At 41.1% G+C, this 24,621-nt stretch overlaps 1 protein-coding gene across 1 annotated transcript in view; it reads right to left on the bottom strand.

Annotated features, from left to right (window-relative positions):
* Nucleotides 1-21,360, bottom strand: part of DNAJC3 (DnaJ heat shock protein family (Hsp40) member C3) — a 68,940-nt gene extending 47,580 nt beyond the window's left edge. The window contains 1 exon segment of the mRNA NM_001190184.1: nt 21,181-21,360. Within this exon segment, the coding sequence (NP_001177113.1) occupies nt 21,181-21,262 (82 nt within the window). The 5' untranslated portion in view covers nt 21,263-21,360.

Below are 24,621 nucleotides of genomic sequence, written 5' to 3'. Positions count from 1 at the left end.
TAACTGAATCCTGAGTGGGACAGTGGTGAACTGAGAGTAGTAATTAATATAGTCAGTGATGGATACAATGGCTGTTGGAACTGTTATCTTCTCAAGTGGGGTACAGATGAGAATTTCTTCACTTACAAGAGCTGTATCATGTTAGACAGAAAATAGAGTCGTTTCGTTGTTCTGGGGTTCAATGTATATAGAAGGTGCATACGGAAACTAAAGAGCTTCAGTATTTCCCTTTTACACAGTGTGCTAAAGTCACGTTGCAGGAGAAAAAAATCCAAACAGTCATTACTTGAGAGGGAGAGAGAAAGAACTGGGAAGGAACAGGAGGAATTCTCTGTGGCACTGACAGTGTTCTAATCCTGAAGGAGGCATACATATAATCCGAAGGGGTATACAGGCATATGCCGCTATCAAAATGTGGCAAACATATACTTTAAAATGGACGTTTTATTATATATAAATTTTAAACCCCCCCAAAAAAAACTGTTAATGATATGCATGTTGAAGTATTTAGGGATATGTGTGCTGATGTTATTTTGAAATACACTTTTAAAAGGATTAGCGGGGAGTTCCCATTGTGGCTCAGTGGGTTATGAGCCCGAATACTATCCATGAGGATTCGGGTTTGATCCCTGCCCTCGCTCACTGGGTTAAGGATCTGGAGTTGCCATGAGCTGTTGTGTAAGCAGAGGACATGGCTCAGATCTGGTGTTGCTCAGATCTGGTGGTGTTGTGGCTGTGGTGTAGGCTGGCAGCTGCAGCGCCAATTTGACCCCTAGCCTGGGAATGTTCATATGCTGCAGGTGTTGCCCTAAAAAGAGTATATAAATAAATAAGTAGACAGAGAAATAAATGTCCAGATGGATATGTGTTAAAAAAAAAAAAAAAACTAGTAACTACATTAATGGTAGAATTTAGGTGATGGGTATAGGACTATACATTATAAAATTGTTTCACCTTTGAAAAATATCTAATGAACAGAATGTTGGGGAAATACACAATATAGTGTTAGGATGGGAGCAATACACAAGGGGGTGCTGTGAGGGCACAAGTTAAGGCACTTAACACCTACAGTTAAAGTTAAATAATTTTCTTTGCCTTTTTTTATTAAAGTATAGTTGATTTACAACGTTGCGCCAATTTCTGCTGTACAGCAAAATGACCCAGTCATATATACACATACAAAATTAAATAAAATTTAAAGTTTAATTTCTCAGTTTCACTAATCACAGCGCAAATGCTCAGCAGCGAGTGGCTAGTGTAGGTGTGGGGGCAGTGAGGATGATACAGAACCTTTCCCATCATCACAGAAAGTTTTATTGGACCTCGAAGGGTGGGGTAGGGGGTCTGGTGTCCCCTGAGATCTCATCTGAAACCAAAAGGAAAAATGGAAGGATGGACCTATATGAAAGGGCTCAAAAGGAAAATCAGCATTTCGAACACAAAGACTATCACATGCAAACGTTCAGAACTCCAATGAGATCCTGCTGTAGAACACAGGGAACTATATCTAGTCACTTACGATGGAGCATGATGGAGGCTAATGTGAGAAAAAGAATGTATGTATGTACGTGGCTGGGTCACTTTGCTGTACAGTAGAAAATTGACAGAACATTGTAAACCAGCTACAATGGAAAAAATAAAAATCATTAAAAAAAAAAATGCCCAGAACTCAAGATGAAAGAGACTTTCAGAGAAATCCAAGTCCAGTATTTCAGCCAGCTCTCCTCTCCATCATGACGTCATTACTCTGGAGTGGGTCACCCTCACTGCTAGATGGTTCTAGTAAACAGCCCGAAGGGAAGAGGGAAACCAATGAAGTATCTGCTACAATAATGCAGGTGACATGATGGTCACTTGACCATGGAGGAGTAGCAGTGGAAACGAGAAAAACAGACTGCTTAGAAAAATCTAAGAGAGGAAAAGAGACTACATGTGACTTAAGTATCTAGAGGTAACCAAGGTCGGGTGGAGCGGAGTCCAGGAGGATACCCAGAGCATCTATGAGAGCAACTGCCGGCCACTTTAGTCATCAAAAGCCAGTGAATTCCTAATACCATCTACACAGCAAAAAGCCAAATAAACTCTACCTTACTATCTGCCCTACTAAACAAACACACTTTTTCAGGTTTTTCCGATTCAGAGCCCACAGTTTCTATGTAGCATTTTACTTTGTCTTTTTTAGATCTGCAACTATGGCATATGAAGTTCCTAAACTAGGGGTTGAATCAGAGTGGCAGCTGCCAGCCACAGCCACAGCCACAGCCACAATGGATCCAAGCCACATCCACAACCTACACTGCAGCTGGCCACAGCCCAGGATCCTTAACCCACTGAGTGAGGCTACAGGGATCGAACCCACATCATCATGGATACTAGTCAGGTTCTTAACCTGCTGAGCCACAATGGGAACTCCTGTGTAGCGTTTTAGTTCCCTGGCTGCCTGCTGGAGCCCTCTGTACAAGGAAGGAAGGGGAAAACAGGGAGAGAGGGAAGGAAGAAACACTAACTTGGTGATCTCAAAAACTCTGGGTTCTGCAGAGGCCTATTTGTTCTGGGCAACAGCATGAAAATGCCTCACCTATTTAAGAGTGTGGGGAACATGTGGAGAAATTAGCCAGGAGTTTTCAATGGGCTGGGAAAGCACTGCTATCTGTCCCATTTAAAAAATGAAGATACAGTCTCCTGCTCTGTACAAATTCATTATGCACTATAGATTTAGAAACTAATTATATTCAGAATGTGCAGTTCCATCTAATTCTACACCACATCCAAAGATGCTTTGGATTCATTATGCTTTTCATAATGAAGATTATGGACATTAATGTTTCATTTAACAAATGTTACTGAAAACTGTATAAACCTGTGATCATAACAGAAATAAATAAGGTAGCCTCTCCCAAAGCAGCAACGAGGAAAATTTTGCAGCATTAGCTTTATGAGAACTTCCTAGCCTACAGGACAACCACTGACTCTGGAGAGAGAGGGGCTGTGTTATTACACTGGAGTCTCTGCCACATACTGACATTTTTACAGAATATACAATATGAAGAATGGGACTGACCTCAAAATAATCTTGGAGGGGAGGATGAAAGTACAGATGAACAGGATCCACCAGGTGTTGGTAATTTTTGAAGCTAGGCGACAGACAGGACCCCGTGGTACATGATGCTATTTTCTCTACTTTGGTATAATTTTAACATTTCCCAAAAACAGAATTTTTTAAACTTAAATCCTTTCAATGAAGATAAGACTTGCTGATAAAAATTACCTCTTACATTGAAAAAATTAAGTTTTGAAGAAAATAGTTCATGGAAACTAGAGTAAGACAGACACCTAAGTACATAAGCCTACCTCCCAACATGCTCAAATTCCAGAAATGTCAGACTTTATTTAAAGAGATAAATGCATAATTTAACAGGAAAAAAAATTTTGTTATTTCTCCAATAGAATTTATTTTTCTACTGTAGAGCATGGTGACCCAGTTACACATACATGTATACATTTTTTTTTCTCACATAATCATGCCCCATCATAAGTGACTAGACATAGTTCCCAGTGCTACACAGCAGGATCTCATTGCTAATTCATTCCAAAGGCAATAGTTTGCATCCATTAACCCTAAGCTCCCAAACCTTCCTACTCCCTCCACCTCTCCCTTGGCAACAACCACAAGTCTATTCTCCAAGTCCATGGTTTTCTTTTCTATGGAAAGGTTCATCTGTGCCATATATTAGATTCCAGATGTAAGTTGTATCATATGGTATTTGTCTTTCTTTTTTTGACTTACTTCACTCAGGATGAGAGTCTCTAGTTCCATCCATGTTGCTGCAAATGGCATTATTTTGTTCTTTGTTATGGCTGAGTAGTATTCCATTGTGTATACACACATCTTCCAATCCAATTGTCTGTCATGGACATTTGGGTTGTTTTCATGTCTTGGCTATTGTGAATAGTGCTGCAACGAACATGTGGGTGCATGTGTCTTTTTTAAGGAAAGTTTTGCTTAGATATATGCCCAAGGAAAAAAAAATTTTAAAGAAGGCCATCTAAAAACAGAAATTTTGGTGAGTTCCCGACGCGGCTCAGCAGTGACAAGCCCAACTAATATCCATGAAGTTGCAGGTTCGATCCCTGGCCTTGCTCAGTGAGTTAGGGATCTGGCATTGCTGTGTGTAGGTCGTAAATGTGGCTCAGATCCTGCGTTGCTGTGACTGTGGTGTAGGCCAGCAGCTATAGCTCTGATCTGACCTAGACTGGGAATTTCCATATGCCACAGGTGTGACCCTAAAAAAGAAAAAATAAATACATAAATAAAAACAGAAATTTGGGGAAAATTATCAAAACATTAAAAGGATAGGACTAGATTGGTGGCAAAATCCTTTCCAAACACCCTCCCAGGGGAAGTGTGCCATGGAGGTGACAGTAGTTCTCTGAGAGGTCCAGACTCTGACACAAGGAAAACAAAGGGGTCCTGGGACTTCCCATCCTCCAGACAAGCAGTCAGCCTTCTTCTACAATCAGAATTCAAAGACAGGGAGTTCCTGTTGTGGCTCAGCAGGTTAAGAACCTGACATAGTGTCCATGAGGATGCGGGTTCAATCCCCAGCCTCATTCAGTGGGTTAAGGATCTGGTGTTGACACAAGCTGCGATGGAGGTCTAGGTCACAGATGCGACTCAGATCTGGCATTGCTGTGGCTGTAGCGTAGGCCAACAGCTGCAGCTCTGATTTGACCCCTAGCCCGGAACTTCCCTATGCCACGGGTGCGGCCTAAAAAAGAAAAAAGAAAAAAATTAAAAAAAAAAAAAAAGAATTCAAATATTGCCAATGAGCAAGTCTGAGAAACAAAGATGATCATAAAAATCAATCTTAAGAAACTAATACGATCGTGCATGAAGAATCAAAGAACATGAGTGGGTGTCCGATAGGGAAGATCGGCGTGAGGTGGTAGGGAGACGGTCGATCTGTGTGTGGCTGGCGTAGGAGCTAAGTCCGATCGATAGGAACTATATGCAGGCCAAAAAAAAAAAAAAAAAAAAAAAAAAAAAAAAAAAAAAAGAAACTAATACCAAATAAGAGAATTTAAGGAAACCAAATTAGTGGAGCAAATAGAAAAAGAAATCTAAAAATGAATAGAACTGATATTCTAACAGATCCACTAGCATGCGACACACATTAAAAAACAGACCAAGTATCTATGCACTGACTACTCCAGCAGTGGGAACGCAGTGGAGAAAGACAGATAAACAAGCTCCTTTCTGCCAGAGGAAAGGAAGAAGAGTACTTAAGAGAGGCAAATAAGTCCTCCCTGAGAAAATAAGGTTTGAGGCAGGGGTGAGGGTGGAGGGAGCAGTCCTGAATGACAAGAGGCCTCCAGCTTGCCAAATCTGACCAGGAAAGGAGGACAAAACAAGCGCAAAGGGTTCGGAAAGGACCAAGCTCAAATTCAAACAATAGAAAGGAGGCTCCCAGCATCTGTTCTTAAGAAAGACAGAGGATACAGGCAAGAGGGATCATACTGGGCCTCGTGGGCTATGGTAAGAAATTCAGGTTTTATTCTAAGAGCAAAGGGAAGTCACTAACAGGTTTCTGGCAAGGAACCGACTATCTGATTTACATTTTAAAAAGAGTACTCTGGCTGTGGGGTGGAAAACAGATTAGAGGCAGGCAAGAATGAAAGAACCGTGGTGTTATGAACTAAGAATACCAAGTTGCATTACAGTAAATATATTCAGATTCCGCTTATGCTTTAAAGCAAAGATGTGGTGTGTATTTCCGCATTGTTAGTGTTTTCCAGTGTGGCCAAAAGAATGTATTCATGCGATTATAGAATAAAAACATAAACTGAGGAATATGTTTTGTTAAAGATGTTACTGATTAAATAATCACTTGCAATTGAAAACTCTTGGAGACTGGTAAACATTACAGACATATCATATTTTATAATCAAGCAGTCAATTAAGTCAGGAAAGAAAAACAAAATAATCTTGCTTCAAACGTTTTTGTTAAACTACAGTTCAAAGTTACAGCATTATAATCAGATACCGTAGTGAATACAGATGATATAGACTCTCAAATTTAAAGCAGTCCTTAGCTTTTACAAATACTAAAATGTGTATTAGTGAAGTGAGGGCATGTAAACTGTGTAAAATGTTTCAAAATAATCCACAGGTATAAATGATATAAGATTGGTCATGGGTTAGTAACTGTTAAATTTGGGAGACGGATATATAGGGATTCATAATACCATTCCCCACCTTTGTAAATGCATGAAATTTTCCACAATATGGTTTTACTTTAAATCTTTTTAGGAACAGAGTAAGGAAATTAAAACAATTAAAGATAGTTCATTTTGGTCTTTTTAAAGGTAAGTTATAATATAAACTCTGCACCCGTAAACATTTACAGCTCCTAGAAAAAACATAAAAGATTGTGCATCACTCATGCAGAAACATGTATACAGAAACCATGTTAAAATGATACTAGTGGAGTTCGGTCATGGCACAGTGGTTAACGAATCCGACTAGGAACCATGAGGTTGTGGGTTTGATCCCTGCCCTTGCTCAGTGGGTTAAGGATCCGGTGTTGCCGTGAGCTGTGGTGTGGGTTGCAGACTCGGCTCAGATGCCACATTGCTGTGGCTCTGGTGTAGGCCAGCAGCTACAGCTCCAATTAGACCCCTAGCCTGGGAACCTCCATATGCTGAGGGAGAGGCCCAAGAAATGGCAAAAAGACCAAAAAAAAAAAAAAAAAAAAAAAAGATACTAGAGAATGTAGTAGAAATAAGAATGGTGAAAATGCTGTCTGTGGCTGTCAAAGGAGCCACCCTATTCCATGATGTACAATTAATTACAAGCACAGGAGTTCCCGTCGTGGCTCAGGGTAACAAACCCAACAAGTATCCGTGAGGACACAGGTTCGATCCCTGGCTTCACTCAGTGAGTTAAGGATCTGGCACTGTTGTGAGCTGTGGTGTAGGTTGCAGAGGAGGCTCGGATCCTGTGTTGGCTGTGACTGTGGCGCAGGCCAGTGGCTACAGCTCTGATTAGACCCCTAGCCTGGAACTTCCACTGGCCACAGTTGCGGCCCTAAAAAGCAAAAACAAAAACAATTACGAGGGCAAGTTGATGGGTGTTCTCAACATGTGGGGGAGAGGACTAGGAATCTTTAAAATAGCAGGAAGATTTCAAACAGCTCCCATTTACATTTTCTCAATGGGAAGATCAGAACAATGTACTCAATACAGGATTCCAGACTGCTCGTGGAAGAAATCTGAGTACAAGATAAACCATTAGTGGGAAAACTGGACAGCCACATGTAAAGAATGAAATTAGAACACTCCCTACACCATACACAAAAATAAACTCAAAATGGATTAAAGACCTAGATATGAGACCAGACACTCTAAAACTCTTAGAGGAAAACATAGGCCAAACACTCTCTGGCATAAATGACAGCAACATTTTCTCAGATCCACCTCTTAGAGTAATGACAGTAAAAACAAAAATAAACAAATGGGACCTAATTAAACTTAAAAGTTTCTGCACAGCAAAGGAAACCCTAAACAAAACGAAAAGACAACCCACAGAATGGGAAAAATCTTTGCAAATGAATCAACTGACAAGGGATTAATCTCCAACATTTAACAAACACCTCCTACCGCTCAATAAATACCAAAAACACAAATAACCCCATCAAAAAATGGGCAGAAGATCTAAACAGACAATTCTCCAAAGAAGACACACAGATGGACAAAAAACACATGAAAAGATGTTCAGCATCACTCATTATTAGAGAAATGCAAATCAAAACCACTATGAGGTGCCACCTTACACCAGCCAGAATGGCCATCATCAAAAAGACTACAAATATTAAGTGCTGGAGAGGGTGGGGAGAAAAAGGAACCCTAGTACACTGTTGGTGGGAGTGTAAACTGGTGCAACCACTGTGGAAAACAGTATGGAGATTCCTCAGAAAACTAAAAATAGAACTACCATTTGATCCAGCAATCCCACTCCTGGGCATCTATGCAGAGAAAGCCATGACTCGAAAAGACACATGTACTCCGATGTTCAATGCAGCACTATTTGCAATAGCCAAGACATGGAAACAACCTAAATGTCCATCGACAGAGGAGTGGATCAAGAAGATGTGGTACATATACACAATGGAATATTACTTAGCCATTAAAAGGAAAGAAATAACGGCATTTTTAGCAACATGATGGGCCTAGAAATTATCATGCTAAGTGAAGTCAGCCACACCAACATCAAATGCTTTCACTGACATGTGGAATCAAAAAAAAAAAAAAAAAAAAAGGACAGAATGAACTTCTTTGCAGAGCAGACACTGACTCGTAGACTCTGAAAGACTTATGGTTTCCAAAGGAGACAGTTCGGGAGTGGGGGATGCGCTGGGGTTGTGGGACGGAAATTCTGTGAAACTGGATTGTGATGATCATTGTACAACTATAAATGTAATAAATTCATTGAGTAATTAAAAAAAAAAAAAGATAAACCATTAGTCACAGTGCTGTCCTTGTCCAGTCATGAAAATGTTTAACAGGAAAGATGTAACAGTGAAGGAAACGAAGAAGCTACTATGTGCTGGATACTTTCAGTATATTCAGTTCACTTCATTTTTACAACAAAGCTGGAAAGTGAACATCTTTCATACTTTTATAACTGAGGAAACTAAAGCTCAAAGAAGTTACCAACCTGCCTGGAGATTCACAGTAACAGTCAGAACAAGATTCAGTTCCAAAGCCTACCTTTCTCTTCAGCACAGCTCATGAACCGTTTCCCATACAAACCAGGCTAACCCTCCCACAGTTACTAAACCTTGTATGCCTCACTCACCCAAGGCACCACTGAATGTAACATTTTAGCCACAATCCTTTCCAACCTTCCAGGCTGAAGTCTAGTGAGAGCCAAGAATGCTTTGGCAAACTTCCTTGCAATGTTTTGTCAGATGCCTCCGGCTAGACATTCTTCACCTAGACATTTCTTACTGGGAGTAGAGCGGTTTCCTACCTTCACAAGGTTGGGTCCCAATCAGCGCTCCAACGCCTCCCCACAGCAACCTGGAGGACCCTCTGCAGCCACCTGCCATGAGCCAGTCCACCTTGCAGGTGTGCCAGAACAACTACCAGGGCTTGGCAGCTGCCATCACCCACCAGATCCACCTGGAGCTCTATGCCGCCTACATCCACCTGGCCGTGTCTTGCTGCTCTGACCTCCAATGGTGTGGCTGTGAAGGACATTGCCTACTATTTTCTTCAGCAGTGTCACGAAAGGAAGTATTCTGAGGAACTGATGAAGCTGCAGAACCAACAGCATAGCTAAATCCCAAATTCCTCAGGCTGTCTAGAATGCAGCAGAATACGTGCTACACTCGGCAAACAGGACGAATCAGTCCCCACTAGAACTGCACACACCAGCCACTGAAAAAATGATATGCACTGAATGAGCAGATAAAATCCAAAGAACTGGGTGTCACCAACTTGCACAAGATGGGACCTCAAGAATCTAATGAGGTAGAGTACCTCTCTTACAAACAAACACAGGGGCATCTGTACAATTGAGCTAAGCCTTGGACTAGCTTCCAACAGCCACACGGTCACTTTCCTGGTCACCAAGGCAATGTGTACACGTTGGCGTTACCTATACCTTTTCTGTAAGTTGTACCAAAACATCCATCTATGTTCTTTAATTTGTAATATCCCTTCAAATAAAATAATGGGGTATCCCCCCAGAAAGTCACACATCCTGCCCCTCTGAAGGTTGAATTCCTTTTCAAACTAAACATCTCTTACCTTCGAGGATTAAAAGAGGTGTCCAGCAATTCTCTGTCCCTTTTAAATAAAACTCAGATCTTTATTATGTTAAAATTTTATCCAATATAATTTCCATTTAGTAATGTGATACGTAAATACCACTTCATCTACAAAATTTCTGTGGCCCCCTCCAATCAGCCAGGAAGAATTAGTGATTAGTCAGTCTTCTGATGCACCTCGGTCCCTTTTCCATAAGAGAACTTAGCAGTGTAAGCGGTGATGGTGAAGTGCTCTTTCTCCCTGAGACAGTGAACCTCCTAACTGGGCTCTGCCCTCACCTTCCTGCCAGTCTAGTCCCCAGGCTGCTGCCAAAGCAATCCTCCCAAAGGGCACTCCCAATAAAAATTCAACAGTATTTCCACATTGCCGGCTAGATTCAGTCTAAGTCCCTTCACATCAAAAGGTAAACAAGACCCTTTGTGATCGGGTCTCAGGATATGGGTCCAGCCTGCCTACTTCTCACTCCTCCACCTCTTACTTTATATTCCTATGACATAATGAACTGGCTGAACGTCCCTGAATATATGAGTTCTCACACTGCCCCCCTTAAACGTGTTATTCCATGAAAAGGCCTTTCCCACTTGCCTACCTGGAAAATTTCCACTCCTCCAGCAGGATCCTGCCCTCCAATGCTTGTTCCGTTGTGAAACTTTCCCTAACGACTTCAGTGAGAAGGTGGGAAAAGTCCCTTCTATGCTCCTACTAGACGGTGCAACCCCAGACTCAGAAGCACACAACTTCACCTTGCAACACCACAGTCTTGGGAAGCTGACCTTCACAGTGTGCCTGCCTCTCTCAACCCACAAAGTCCCAAAGCTGATCAAAAGCAAGTTTGAGAGACTCAACTGTTTCTTCTTTATATCACCTGGTTTAGTATCTTGCACAAAGTAGGTACTCAATATTTACTGCATGAATATAACTAGATACCTTCTTACTTAAATGTATAATAATTCATCAGACTAACAGAATCTAAGAGACGTAATTACACTTATAAATAAAATCAAACTGATATTACCAAAGACTCAAAGATATTAATGTTTTTAAAAACTGTAAATACGGCTGTTTTTGCAATCTCAACTGTGTTTTTTGAACCATATAATTTTTATTCCTTTACTACATCCTGGGAGATAGTGACAAGGAGAATCATCTCCTATTTTCTAAGAGATCAGGCAACCAAACATCATGCCATCTCCTGAGCAGCATTAGAAAATAGGTTTCTCCATAAACAAGCATTAATCAAAGGTTAGCAAAATACACAGGAAGGGCAGAAAAAAAATGGAGTAGCAAGGTCTTTCACTGAAGTTAGTATTAGAATCTGTCACATTTTAGAGGGAAAAAAAAGAATTTTAATAAATATAAAGTTGAACGGTTAAAAGTATGATGTGCTGAGAATCACAAACAAGACTGGAAAAACCAACCAGACTGAAAAAAGGCAAGAACTAAAGGTCAGAGATGCTAAGGCTCAAACTAAGGCCAGGTGGCAGAATGGAAGTAAGCCTGGAAGTGGTTGTTGAGACTGCAACACCTAGAATGCCAGGGAGGAGGAAAGGAGATTATTCTAAAAAAGAAAAAGGGGGGAAAAAAAGTACTATCTATAAAAAGTCCTATCTAAATCCAAGATCAAAGCCAGATGGGGCAGAGTCTGGAAAAAGTTGCATGCAAAAACACAGAAAACAGTGGAATCTGGCCACGGCAAGACAGAGGAAGTTCATTATCTTAGCAATTCTACAGTCAAGTGAGGACCAATGACAAAAGAGTTTCAATAAAAATATACTGAGCTGGAAACCGTAGACCTCATAAGAATCTCTCTCCAATCACTCTAACCTAAAAAGTATACACAGTCAAACTGAAAGAAAAGGCTGAGTAGTCATGTAGCAGGTACATCTGGACAATGTCTGCACCAAAATCTTCCTGGGTAAACCAGGAAAATAAAATGTTAACAGATGTGCTCAATTTCAGTGGACATTAGTCTCTATTTCAATTAACTGTGAAGACATCAATGGTGTGATGGGATTCCCTGCTCAAGGAATTTCAACTTGGAACTAAGTTTAAAATGGTCCGTACACTCTCAAGCACATTCTATGAGGCTACCAACACCCTGATACCAAAACCAGACAAAGACACCACAAAAAAAATGAATACTACAGATCATCATCATTGATGAACACAGATGCAAAAATCCTCAACAAAATATTAGCAAACTGAATTCAACAATACATTAAAAGGATTATACACCATGATCAAGGGGGATTTGTCTAAGGGATACAAGGATTTTTCAAATTATGCAAATCAATCAGTGTTATAAACCACATCAACAAATTAAAGAATAAAAACCACATGGTCATCTCAATAGATGCTGAAAAAGCTTTTGACAAAATCCAACACCCATTTTTGATAAGAACTCTACAGAAAGTGGGCAAAGAGGGGACCTACCTCAACCTAATAAAGGCCATATATGACAAACCCACAAGCTAACATTACTCTCAATGGTGAAAAGGTGAAAGCAATTCCACTGAGATAGGGAACAAGACAAGAATGTCCACTCTCACCACTTTTGTTCAACATAGTTTTGGAGGAGCTAACAATGGCAATCAGAGAAGAAAAAGAAATAAGAGGAATCCAAGTCGGAAAAGAAGAAGTAAAATTGTCACTGTTTGCAGATGACATGATACTATACATACAAAACCCTAAAGAAGCTACCAGAAAACTACTAGAGCTCATCAATGAATTTGGTAAAGTCACAGGATATAAAATTAATATACAGAAATCTTTGCATTCCTATACACTAAAAATGAAAGATCAGAAAAAGAAAGTAAGGAAACATTTACCATGGCATCAAAAAGAATAAAATACCTAGGAATAAACCTACCTAAGGAGGCACAAGACCAGCACTCTTGAGAACTATAGGACACTGTTGAGAGATATCAAAGATGACACAAACAGGTGGATGATATATCATATTCTTGGACTGGAAGAATCAATATCAAAATGACTATCATACCCCAGGCAATTGACAGATTCAGTGCAATCCCTGTTATATTACCAATAGCATTTTTCACAGAACTAGACCAAAAAAATTTACATTTTATGGTAACACAAAAGACCCCAAACAGCCAAAGCAATCTAGAGAAAGAAAAATGGAACTGGAGGAATCTGGCTTGTTGGCTTCAGACTACAGCACAAAGTTCCGGTCATCAAAACAGTATGGTACTGGTATAAAAAACAGACATATAGATCAGCAGAAAAGTACAGAGGCCCAGAAATAAACCCACACACATATGGTCAATTAATCTAAGATAAAGGAGAGAAGACAGTCTCTTCAATAAGTGGTGCTGGGAAAACTGGACAGCTACATGTAAAAGAATGAAATTAGAACACTTTCCAACACCTTATGCAAAAATAAAATCAAAATGGATTAAAGACCTAAATGTAAGGCCATACATTATAAAATTCTTAGATAAAAATATAGGCAGAACACTCTGACACAGACTGCAGCAATATCTTTTCTGATCCACCTCCTAGAATAAAAAAAAACAAAAATAAACAAATGGGGCCCAATTAAGCTTAAAAGTTTTTGCACAGCAAAGGAAAACATTAATGAGACAAAAAGACAACCTACAAAATGGGAAAAAATCTTTGCAAACAAAGTGACTGACAAGGGATTAATCTCTAATATATACAAACATCTCATACAGCTTTATACCAGAAAAACAAACAACCCAACCGAAAAACAGGCAGAAGACCTAAACAGACATTTCTCAAAAGAAAACAGACTGACAAAAAGCACATGAAAAGACACACAACATCACTAACTATTAGAGAAATGTAAATCAAAATCACCTCACACCAATCAGAATGGCCATCATCAAAAAGTCTACAAACAATAAGTGCCGGAGGGGGTGTGAGGAAAAGGGAAGCCTCCTACACTGCTGGTTAAACCACTGTAGAAAAACAGTATGGAGGTTCTTTAAAAAACTAAATATAGAACTACCATATGATCTAGCAATCCCACTCCTGGACATATATCCAGAGAAAACCATAATTGGAAATGATACATGCACCCCAATGTTTAGTGAAGCACTATTTACAATAGTCAGGACAAGGAAGCAGCCTAAATGTCCATCAACAGAGGACTGGATAAAGAAGATGTGGTACATATATACAATGGAATGTTACCCAGCCATAAAAAAGCATGAAATAGGGATTCCCATGGTGGTGCAGTGACAATGAACCAGACTAGTATCCATGAGGTGGCAGGTTCAATCTCTGGCCTTGCTCAATGGGTTAAGGATCTGGTGTTGCCCTGAGCTGTGGTACAGGTCACAGATGCAGCTTGGATCCTCTATTGCTGTGGCTGTGGTGAAGGCTGGAAGCTGCAGTTCCAATTTGACCCCTAGCCTGGGAACTCCCATGTGCTGCAGTTGTGGCCCTAAAAAGCAAATAAATAAATAAAATTTAAAAATTAAAAAATAAAAAAGCACAAAATAATGCCATTTGCAATAACATGGTTGGATCTAGAAATTATCACACTAAGTGAAGTCAGACAAAAACAAATTATTATATGAGACCACTAATACGTGGACTCTAATAAAAATGACACAACAGAACTTACAAAATAGAAACAGACTCAAAAATTCCAAAACCAAGCCTAAGTTAACCAAAGGGGAAATGTGGGGTGGGAGGGGGATAAATTAGAGGGCTGGGATTGATATATACTCTAGTATGTATAAAATGGATGGGGAACAAGGACCTACTGTATAGCACAGGGAAATTCACTCAGTACTGTGTAATACTCTACGTGGAAAACAATCTGAAAAGGAGATTTTACATATATATCTATATGATTTACTTTTCCGAATGTCTAAAATTAAGACAACTTTGTAAATCAACTATATTCCAGTAAATTTTTTTAAAAAATAATTAGAGCATAACTTAAGGTCGAAAATATAAATAAATAGATAAATAAATAAATAAAACAGTCCATACAAAAAAAAAAAGTTCAAACAGTCAACCTTACTTATCCATTCTGAAAACATTTATTGCACATGTACTTTAGGTCAACGTGTTTTAGGTGCAGACAAGGACGCTTTCCATAAAGCTTATATGCTAGAGGAATAGACTGACCAGAAATACAAATGAGGAAATTCAAGACAATGTTAAGTTTTATGAAGAAAATACAAAAAAGGTAAAAGAAGAGTATTAACTCACCTAGAGAGTGTTTCTTTTTACATAGTATTTTAGGGCTGCAATATGAATGCTCATTTGAAGTTATCAGAGAACAGCTTTCCAGAAGGTAGGAACAGCAAGAATAAAGACACTCAGAAAATGAGCTTGGCCTTTGGAAATAAAGTTGATGTGGTGGGAACCTAGTGATGGAGAAGATTAAGATAAAAAGAGACAGGTAAGCAGGAGTCAGATAAAGAAGGCTTTGCAATATTGGTGGGGTACTGTGTTGAGAAGAGAACAGAGCAAGAGGACAGAGAGAGACTACCAACAACTCCAAGTTCTGCTGTCAAGAGAAACAATGATACTGTTCAGTAGCTGAAGTAACACATTACATCAAAGAAGAGAATAAGATGGAAACTCTACAGCATGTTGGGTACTGATGTCAACAACCAGCAGAGGAACAAAGTGATGATACAGGAGAAACACGGTAACTGTAGACCCAATATTTTCAGATGGCGAGAAATGGAATTCAGGGCATAAGTACAGGAACTGGATCTGCCAGGAATAGAGGTGCTTTATTCACCAGTATAAGAAAAGTAGCAGAGTGAGTATAAGCGGGTAGGCTAGCAAATTTAGTGCTAGAAAGAAGAGAAAACTGACCTGTGACGGCTTTCCTTTTCTCAACAGACAAGATCTAAAATAATGAGGCAATGGACGAAAGGAAAGGAGGGATGAAATGGGAGATTCAAGGAAAGAGGAAAAGGTGTGAGACACTGCTTTTCAACAACAGACATACTAGGGAATTGTAGGAATGTTAGCAGTATTGTGTGTGCATTTGAAACAGAGATCATATGCTTAAAAGGAGACTAGTCACCAAGATTATCTTCATTTTTTTTCCATCCACATTCAGCTCTGAGATCGACAAACAAGCTGCCCAAGCTGGATTTGATTAGTTCAAGTTTTGCCAAATGAGTGAAACAAAAGAGCACAGGGGCGAGAAAACCAAACGGTGTCTGCAATGGCGGGACTACCAGATGGACCACTAAATCTAAACTGAGAAAGGAGGGCAGGGGACACAGATGTGTCACAAAGCATGTTTTATATCCCCAAGTGGTTTGTAAACTCAAAGCATGAACAAAACCCAAGATCTCTATACTACACTACCTCACCAAAGAGCACTACAGTGACGCCTCTGCTGAGTCTTCCCATGTTCCAGAACTCCATAATACAAACCCAAAAGATCTTTAAGTTTTACCTTTATTTTATTTATTTATTTTTGTCTTTTTGCCTTTTCTAGGGCTGCTCTGGCGGCACATGGAGGTTCCCAGGCTAGGGGTCTAATCGGAGCTGTAGCCACTGGCCTACGTCAAAGCCACAGCAACTCGGGATCCGAGCCACGTCTGCGACCTACACCACAGCTCACGGCAATGCCGGATCCTTAACCCACTGATCGAGGCCAGGGATCAAACCTGCAACCTCATGGTTCCTAGTCGGATTCGTTAACCACTGCTCCACAACCGGAACTCCAAATTTTTAAGTTTTACTTTTAAAGAAAAGCAGCATTCCAAAGATCGTAGAAGAAAAATCAACTTATGGTTGAAGTGATGTTTTCATTAAGAGCAGGTGACCAGGTTCACACAATATTTCCACATAATCAAAGATTAACAAACGGTGGACAATAATCAAAGGAACACTATGGCTATAGAAATTAAACTTAAACTTACCTGCAATTAATTAACTTCACATGGGAGGGTAAAGCCTAATAACTACAGGGCATTTCCTTTTCTGAACAACTATCCCTGTCCCACAGCATCTAAACTACTGCATTTCTGGGCACTCACGCAGCAAATGCCAACTAGTCAAGTGAACTTGGGACGTGGGCACTGCTGCTAACCATAACCTATATCATTAAGTGAATTTCATATAATTCTAGAAGCTGTCTGTCCATCCATTAGAATACTTAGTCTACAAGAGTCCCCAGCTTATCCCCAGCGAATACATTTCAAGACCCCCGGTGGATACCACTGATAGTACTGAACCCTATCTATACACTATGCTTTTCCTATACATACACACCTATGATAAAGTTTGATTTTAAATTAGGCACAGTAAGAGATCTACAACAATACTAATAAAATGTAACAATTATAACAATATACTGTAATAAAAGATGTGAATATGGTCACTCTCTTCTCAAAATGTCTTATTGTACAAATACAATGCCTTTTCCATCTTAACTAGCACTTTATCACACACTGTGGTCACAACCTTTGCAGTCTCAGGCGCAACAGCCAAACTAACACAAATTTCTTTTTCCTTTTTTACAATTGCGCAGATAGAAGATCACTCTTACCGCAGATCTTAGAAACCCCAGCATACAATGGTTTTTTCCTTACTAAATCAAAAACTTTCACTTTTTCACTTTAAGGAAGCACTTTACCGCTTCTCTCTGGCATATCCCGACTTCCAATTGTCAGCATCACAAGGCTTGCACTTCAGGGCCATTATTAAGTAAAATAAGGGTTACCTGAACACAAGACCTGCGATACCACTAATAATCTAGATGACTACTAGGTGACTAGCAGATGGGATACACGGGACAAAAGGATGGTTCATGACTGAGCAAAACAGTGCCGAGATTGCATCACGCTACTCAGAAAGCTTCGCAATCAATCTAACACCCATGAGTTGTTCATTTCTGGAATTTCCCACTTAATATTTTTCGACCATGGTTGACCACAAGTAACTGAAACTGAAAAAAAAGTGAAACCGCAGGTGAGGGGGGGACTACAGTATATAAATTACTAAAGTCATTCATTTTTGCTACTTTATTCTTCCCACATTTAAATAAGGTCAAGATTATCCTAGAGAACACAAAACATACTTTCAGTAAATTAGGTTCATATAAAAAGTATCGCCATCTTTGCTACTCATAAGATTTTTCAACTCTTCTTCTTTATTTATTTTTGTCTTTGTAGGGCCACATGTGCGGCATATAGAAGTTCCCAAGGCTAGGGGTCAAATTTGGAGCTGCAACTGCCGGACTACACCCCAGCCACAGCAACGCCAGATCCAAGCTGAGTCTGCTACCTACACCACAGCTCATGGCAACGATCCACTGGGCGAGGCCAGGGATTGAACCCATGTCCTCATGGATACTAGTCGGGTTCGTTACCACTGAGCCACGACAGGAACTCCTCAACGTTTCTTTTTCAGTTCAGTGAAATAAATACAAACTGAGTCCAAAAAGAATGTTAAGGAAGAAAAAGAGATAAAAGGAGGTTTGGTTCCCAGGTTGTGTTCCTACTTAAGTCACCAAACAGAACAAACCATTAGCAGAGAATTAAAATTGCTTCCTTATCTGTAACATGAGAATACTAAAGTAGATACTACTAAAGTTTTCTTTCTGCTCCAAAAATTCTATTCCTAAACTTGTACTTTAGATTTCCCTCTATTCAAAGGCCTTTTTGAAAAGGGGTGCTAAAAGATCGAACCTTTGAATTCATGAGCCTATTACATAGCTTCTTTCTCTGACTTACAATTAACAGAAAAGCCCAGAAAAAAAAAAAAAAAAGTATTTTCAAATCAGAAAAAAACTAGGCTAATTACTAAGCCAATTACTAGTGACTGGCTCTATCTACCGCACGCAACTCTGTTTCACATTCATCTTCTCACAACCACTCTCTCTCCAAGCCTTGGACCTAACAGTGGAATCATGCAGTTCAGAATGCCTCCAAAAGGATTTGAGGGTAGAGAACCTAGACACAGAACTTCTTTGGTAAAACTGGAGCTACCAACACTTTGCTAAGGAAAGTCAGAGGTTCTTTCTTATCTTTATATCCCCATCAACAAATATAACAGATACCTAATTTAACTCCTCTATGTAATCTATTATAACAGTGATTCTCACTAGTGCTTTCTTTTTAGAAATGCAAAATTTCAGGTGCCACCTAGGCATACTGAATCAAAAATTGGGGGTGTGAGGCCCTGCACTGCTTTTTAAAAAGCTCTCCAGGAGTTCCCTGGTGGCCTGGCAGTTAAGGGTTCGGCACTATCACTGCTGTGGCTCAGGTTCAACCCAGGCTCAGGAACTTCCAAAGGGGCATAGCCTCAATAAATAAATAAATAAATAAGCCAGCCCTCCAGGTGAGATTCTGATGCACACTCAAGCCTAAGAACCACTGTGTTAAACATGTCAGGAAATCACCTTCCTGTTCTTTACTGCTGGTGGCAAACCAACGAAAAAATGCTGATTTTTCTCAGCTGCCACCACTTACAAATGACTGCGCCCACAGGATGCCGCAAAGCACTTCTGTCTCCAGCTCACACACAAGATGAACTTCAGAGTCAAATAACCTGAGTTCAACTTGCAGCTCTTAGAATTAATAGCTTTGTGAACTTATCCAATTTAATTAAACTCCTGGAGCCTCCGTTCTTTCTTTGTAAAATAGAAATAGCATCACATTCCTCCATGTATAAGAGACAGCTTAGAGCAAAGAGCCTAGCAGAGCACCTGGTACACAGCAGCCCTTCGACAAATTTAAGATCTTTCTTCTTTCTTCCCTACTACCTGTCCCAACCCCCTGCTACTTCACATAGACAACACCCTAAAGAAGATAGCACTCTGGCCCCCTAAGAAATGTAACCAATGCTTCCTGTAGAGAAAAGCTCTCTGCTGAAGTTTTTCTTCTGAAAAATACCATGGGGAAGAAATGACCTACAGAATCACACAGAACAGAAATTCTAAAAAGGTGGCCCACAAGCTTGTGGAAAAAGCAGATCATACAAAAGTGTGCACCTTGGTAACTTAAAAAGTAATTGACGTTAACTAGAACTCAGAGCAACTTTCTCTTAAATGACCAAAATTAATTAATGGTAACTGAACATTAAGCTACACTTGACCAGGTGGGAGGTGTGAACTTTGGAAAACTCAAGAGAACTGGAATATGTGACCTATATTAAAGTGGTTCAGGCATTAAAATTCCAATTCCACAGATTTCCTGGGGCAGCCTGTCAAATTCTTTCTCTCAGGGTTGTCAGGCTACATATTCCGATTTGGGGTCCCCAGGGGAAGCCCCCTCACCAAAAAAAACAAAAACAAAAAACCCCAACACTGCCATGAATGAAACCTAAAAATTGGAGAGGGTTATTTTTTTAAGTTGATAACTGTGGGGTTTTACCAGGAACAATGCCCAACTTCAGCTCTTCACTCCCTCTAATATTAAGCCCAATAGTAAAAGGTTGAACCCGACCCCCTTGACTACTAGCCTATACATGGGGATGAAAATAGATCAGCGCACATGATATGTCATTATACTCAAATATTTCGCAGAGTAACCAAGCCACAAGCATCAGTTCAATAGGCTCGTGGAGCTTTAATTCTTACTCCTGCCAATGACAACCAAGACGGGGCAGCTCTCTTATTTTTGCTATTCTGTTAGAGCAGCCAACATTCCAAACTGTAGGACTGAAGTGAAACGTAAGCGTTGGCATCTTTTTAAGAGGACGTTTTTCCAGAGAACTCGTTAAAGGGAAGTTGAATGACAGCAGGCTGGGAACTGAAAACCACAAACTTAGTGCCTTGCCCGCCGGGAGCCTGAATTCCAGCACCGGCTCCTTAACGCACCCAACTAACAACTTCTATACACAACACAGAGCAGAGTGGTGTGATGGTTACTCACTTTTTACAAGTTAAACTGTCCTCCTCACTTTGCTCGGCCGGACACTCTCCCCACCCCACCCCGCCCGGAACTCCAAAGTGAAAGAAGCCTCCCTTTCGGCCACCTTTACCGCCTCCTCCCAGCACCACTGACCAAGAGTCCCCAGGCGCCCAGCGAGACCGGGACCCGATGGCTGCTCAGGTCTCCGCGTCCCAGGACGCTCCAGAAGTGACTGCCCGGTACCCCGCTTCCCGACCCCTTCGGCCCCCGGTCCTCGCTCCAAACCCGCTGTCCCAGCCCCGAGGCCCGCTGGTGCCCGCACCTCTTCCCCAGACAAACCCGGAACCGGGCGCCGGCCCCGGCCCAGGGGCGGGCTCAGGCCCAGGTCGGGCCGCGGAGTGCCCGGCTCCCGCTCCACGTCCCGGGCCGCCCTGAGACTCGCGCCCGGACGCAGGCGGAGAAGCGCCGGGAGGCCTGGCCCGGGAGTGCGCTCCTCCGGCCGGGGCAGGACACGACTCACCTTCGTACTGCAGGTCCACCAGGACCAACAAGAAGGGGAATACCGAGCCCAGCCGGCTGGTCACAGAGCCGGGGGCCACCATGTCCGAGGACGCGGGCGGTGAGGAAGTGTAAAGGTGCGGGGCCCACGAGCCCCCGCCGGCACTCCGGCTGTAGCTGCACCCGCCCGCCGTCGGCTCTCGCTCGGGCCTAAGGCGGCTGGCGCCCAGTGGAGGAAGGCAGCGGTGGGCGGGGCCCGGGCGGCGCTACGCCCCGAGCACCGCCGCCGCCCAATCGCCTTCTTCCCGGCCGCTCTCCTACTGGGCTCGACTGGGTCGTGGTTCGCGCTGATAGGCTGGGGAGGTCGCCGCCCCGCCCCGTCTCTGATAGGATAACGTGGAAGCACGAGACGAGGCTGCGTCCGCCGGTGGCGGAGCTGTGTGGAGCTGTCAGGAGCCCCAAACCGCCGAGGCCGGCCAGAGGGAGGCGGCCACGGGGGTGCTGTGTGGCCCCGCCAGTCCGCATGCGCAGGCCGCGAAAACCTTTTTGGGTCGGTCCCCGCGCGCTAGGTTAGCGAGAAGGAGGATGTCAGCAATCCGAAGTTTTCTGGCGTGCGGTTTGGACAGGAAGGTGAAGCCGCTGCGTCCGGAATGAGGAGCCAAAACTGGTCCCAGGAAGTCTTAAGTCGATCGACCGAGGAACACGAAGAGTCAGAACGTGCTTCCTCCAGCTGAGCGTCTCGGAACAAATACAGACCTCACTGAAGAGTGCTCGAGAAACGGTCAGAAGCTGGGGCTCAGCACAGTTAGGGTGAGCTGATGTAGCCAGGAGCATTTGGGGGACCACCAGGTACATTAGGGACCTAAGGCAGGTAAGTGGGAATGGCATGGAAGCTGGGGACCATGCTCCGATTGTCCAATGAACCAGCATATCCAGAAAAGAGAGCAATTCTGGAAAATTCTCTGCAGAAGAAACCAGGGAGACACAGCGGCCAAGAGAGCAAAGGGCTCTTGAGAGTGCAGCCATCGCCACCTATAAGGGAAAAAAGACCTGTTAGGACGGATCTTGTATCTTGTGCTCATCGGACAAAACTCAGCAAGACAGACATGAACTTGAACAAGATAAAGTTCAAGTTACTCAGTTTGGCATTAAATTTGTTCACAGCCACTTCCTCTGGCTTCCCCAACACAACGCACGTGGGGTGAAACAGTAATACCTTTATGTCAAGCATTGTCAAGTGCAAACTTACTACTTTGCCAGTGAGTATGCATTTGCTACCTTGGTGCTAATGCACGCTTTAGAATTCATGAATGATAAATAGCATTGTGAATTCGTGATTTCCTAGAAATACACTAAAGAGGGTAAAAACTTTCTAAGCTTTTATTCCACGGGGAACTAATGCAAAAGAGATGGTGTGGAGAGAGGAAAAACAAACAACTGAATCCACTTGTAATTGTGGTGGAAAGCAATATAATATAATGGGAGAGTGGAGGACTCAGATGCAACAAATGTAATTCCACACCGCAGTTATTATCTAAGTTATCTTCATCTGTAAAGTGGGTATAATACTGATGGCCTCAAAGGTTTGTTTTGAGGTTTCATGAAGTGGGTAAAAATTGTAAATTATGAAGTATTATACAAATGTTAATCATCCTTCTAACAAGAACAGGATCATGAGACTCCTCTTTGGAAAAAGAAGGAGGTGTTGGTGAGAAAAAAAAAAAAAAAAAAAAGCAGATGATTTCCGTGTCCACAAGTAGTTAGTGAAGATATCATACAAATGAGGTACTATGACCAAAGCAGCCACCAAAATGCTGAACATAATGGCAAAAGATTTTTGTAAATAACTAATACTACACCATGAATTATCACCAGAATGCTGCCTGTAAGTCTCATCTTAAGGAAAAAGCAGTACTAAAGAAGTTCTAAGGATGGATATTAAAAATGAGTAATGAGATGATAGACCGTGTGCCATAGATAATAATAAAAATAACAAGAGTCTTCATTGTTAAGTGATTTTAAAAATTCATCAATCTTAACTGCAATGTATACATCTAAGGATAACCTGACCCCCTTGCTGTACAGTGGGAAAATAAAAAAAAAAAAAGAAAAATAAAGTCTCTATGTATGTATATACAAATATAAAAAAAAAAAATTCATCAATCAGGCTTCTCTCACCTTAGACTGCCCACCTTCTTTCTAAGGGGTGTGTATCTCCCCAAATAAGTGTGCTTTCACTGTGGGGGAAAAAAAAAAATCATTCATCAAAGTGCATAGCCATGAATCCTGAAGTCTTAAAACTGAGATTGACAAAGTATCCCTTGAAAGACAGAATCTTACTACAAAGAAGGAAACATTTTTAAACAGTGCTAAAAATTATCTTTTTATGTATAAAATGCCTAGGAATCTTTTCTCTAGTGGTCATCTGAGCATGGTTTTCACCTGATCACTCCTGCCAATAAAACCAAAGTAAACCAGTGAGTGTAGGAAAAATTATAAATATTGTTTGCATTTATCAACATTTATGCAACTCTTAAAATTAAGCATAGACACTCCAGTGAATAGTACCTATTCATCATGATAGTAAAAGGCTTAAAATAATGATAAAATGTTTAAATTGTGGTATATGCAGAACTAGCAATATTATTTGATTTCTAATATATAAAAATATACTGAGCTATGTTTGTCAACCAGAAAAATAATGTTTATAGAGTGCTGGACAGACCTAGAACACACTTTTGGGGGAGGTAAAGGAGATAAGAGTTGCTGATATATTAGCTATGAGGAGAGATAAATATTCAAAAGCAAGTGTGATACTTATTTTTTGCACTCAATTAAAAAAAAATAGGTAGTATTATAATTAACGAAATGAATACTTCACTATACATCCTTCTGCACTTTATAAACTTGTGCTTTTGTTTCTTTGAGAGATTTCTCAAAGTGGGATTGCTTTGTCAGAGAATGTACACATTTAAAATTTTAAGATGTATTGTCATTATTTTCCCTAAAAGTCAGGGTGATATGTATGTCTAACAATTATTTATGGACCTACATACTCACCATCACTAGATAGAATTGATTTTCATAATTTTTGCCAATCTGATGGTAAAAAAAAAAAAAATTACCTTTGTAAGTCAAGTTTACTACTTGTTTGCAGGGATCTGGGGATTCTTTTTTTTTTTTTTTTTTTGGCTTTTTATCTTTTTGTCTTTTAGGGCCGCACCCATGGCATATGGAAGTTCCCAGGCTAGAGGTCGAATCAGAACTACAGCTGCCATCCTACACCACAGCCACAGCAACACAAGCAGCTCACGGCAAGGCAACACCAGATCCTTAACCCACTGAGCAAGGCCAGGGATCAAACCCGCAACCTCACCCTTCCTAGTCTGATTCATTTCCACTGCGCCATGACAGGCACTCCAATCTGGGGATTCTAATCAAACTTTGTTCTCTTTTAAAAATT

The sequence above is a fragment of the Sus scrofa genome, chromosome 11 (genome assembly GCF_000003025.6).
Source record: "Sus scrofa isolate TJ Tabasco breed Duroc chromosome 11, Sscrofa11.1, whole genome shotgun sequence".
Lineage (NCBI taxonomy): Eukaryota > Metazoa > Chordata > Mammalia > Artiodactyla > Suidae > Sus > Sus scrofa.
This window is presented reverse-complemented; position numbering and strand designations above follow the sequence as displayed.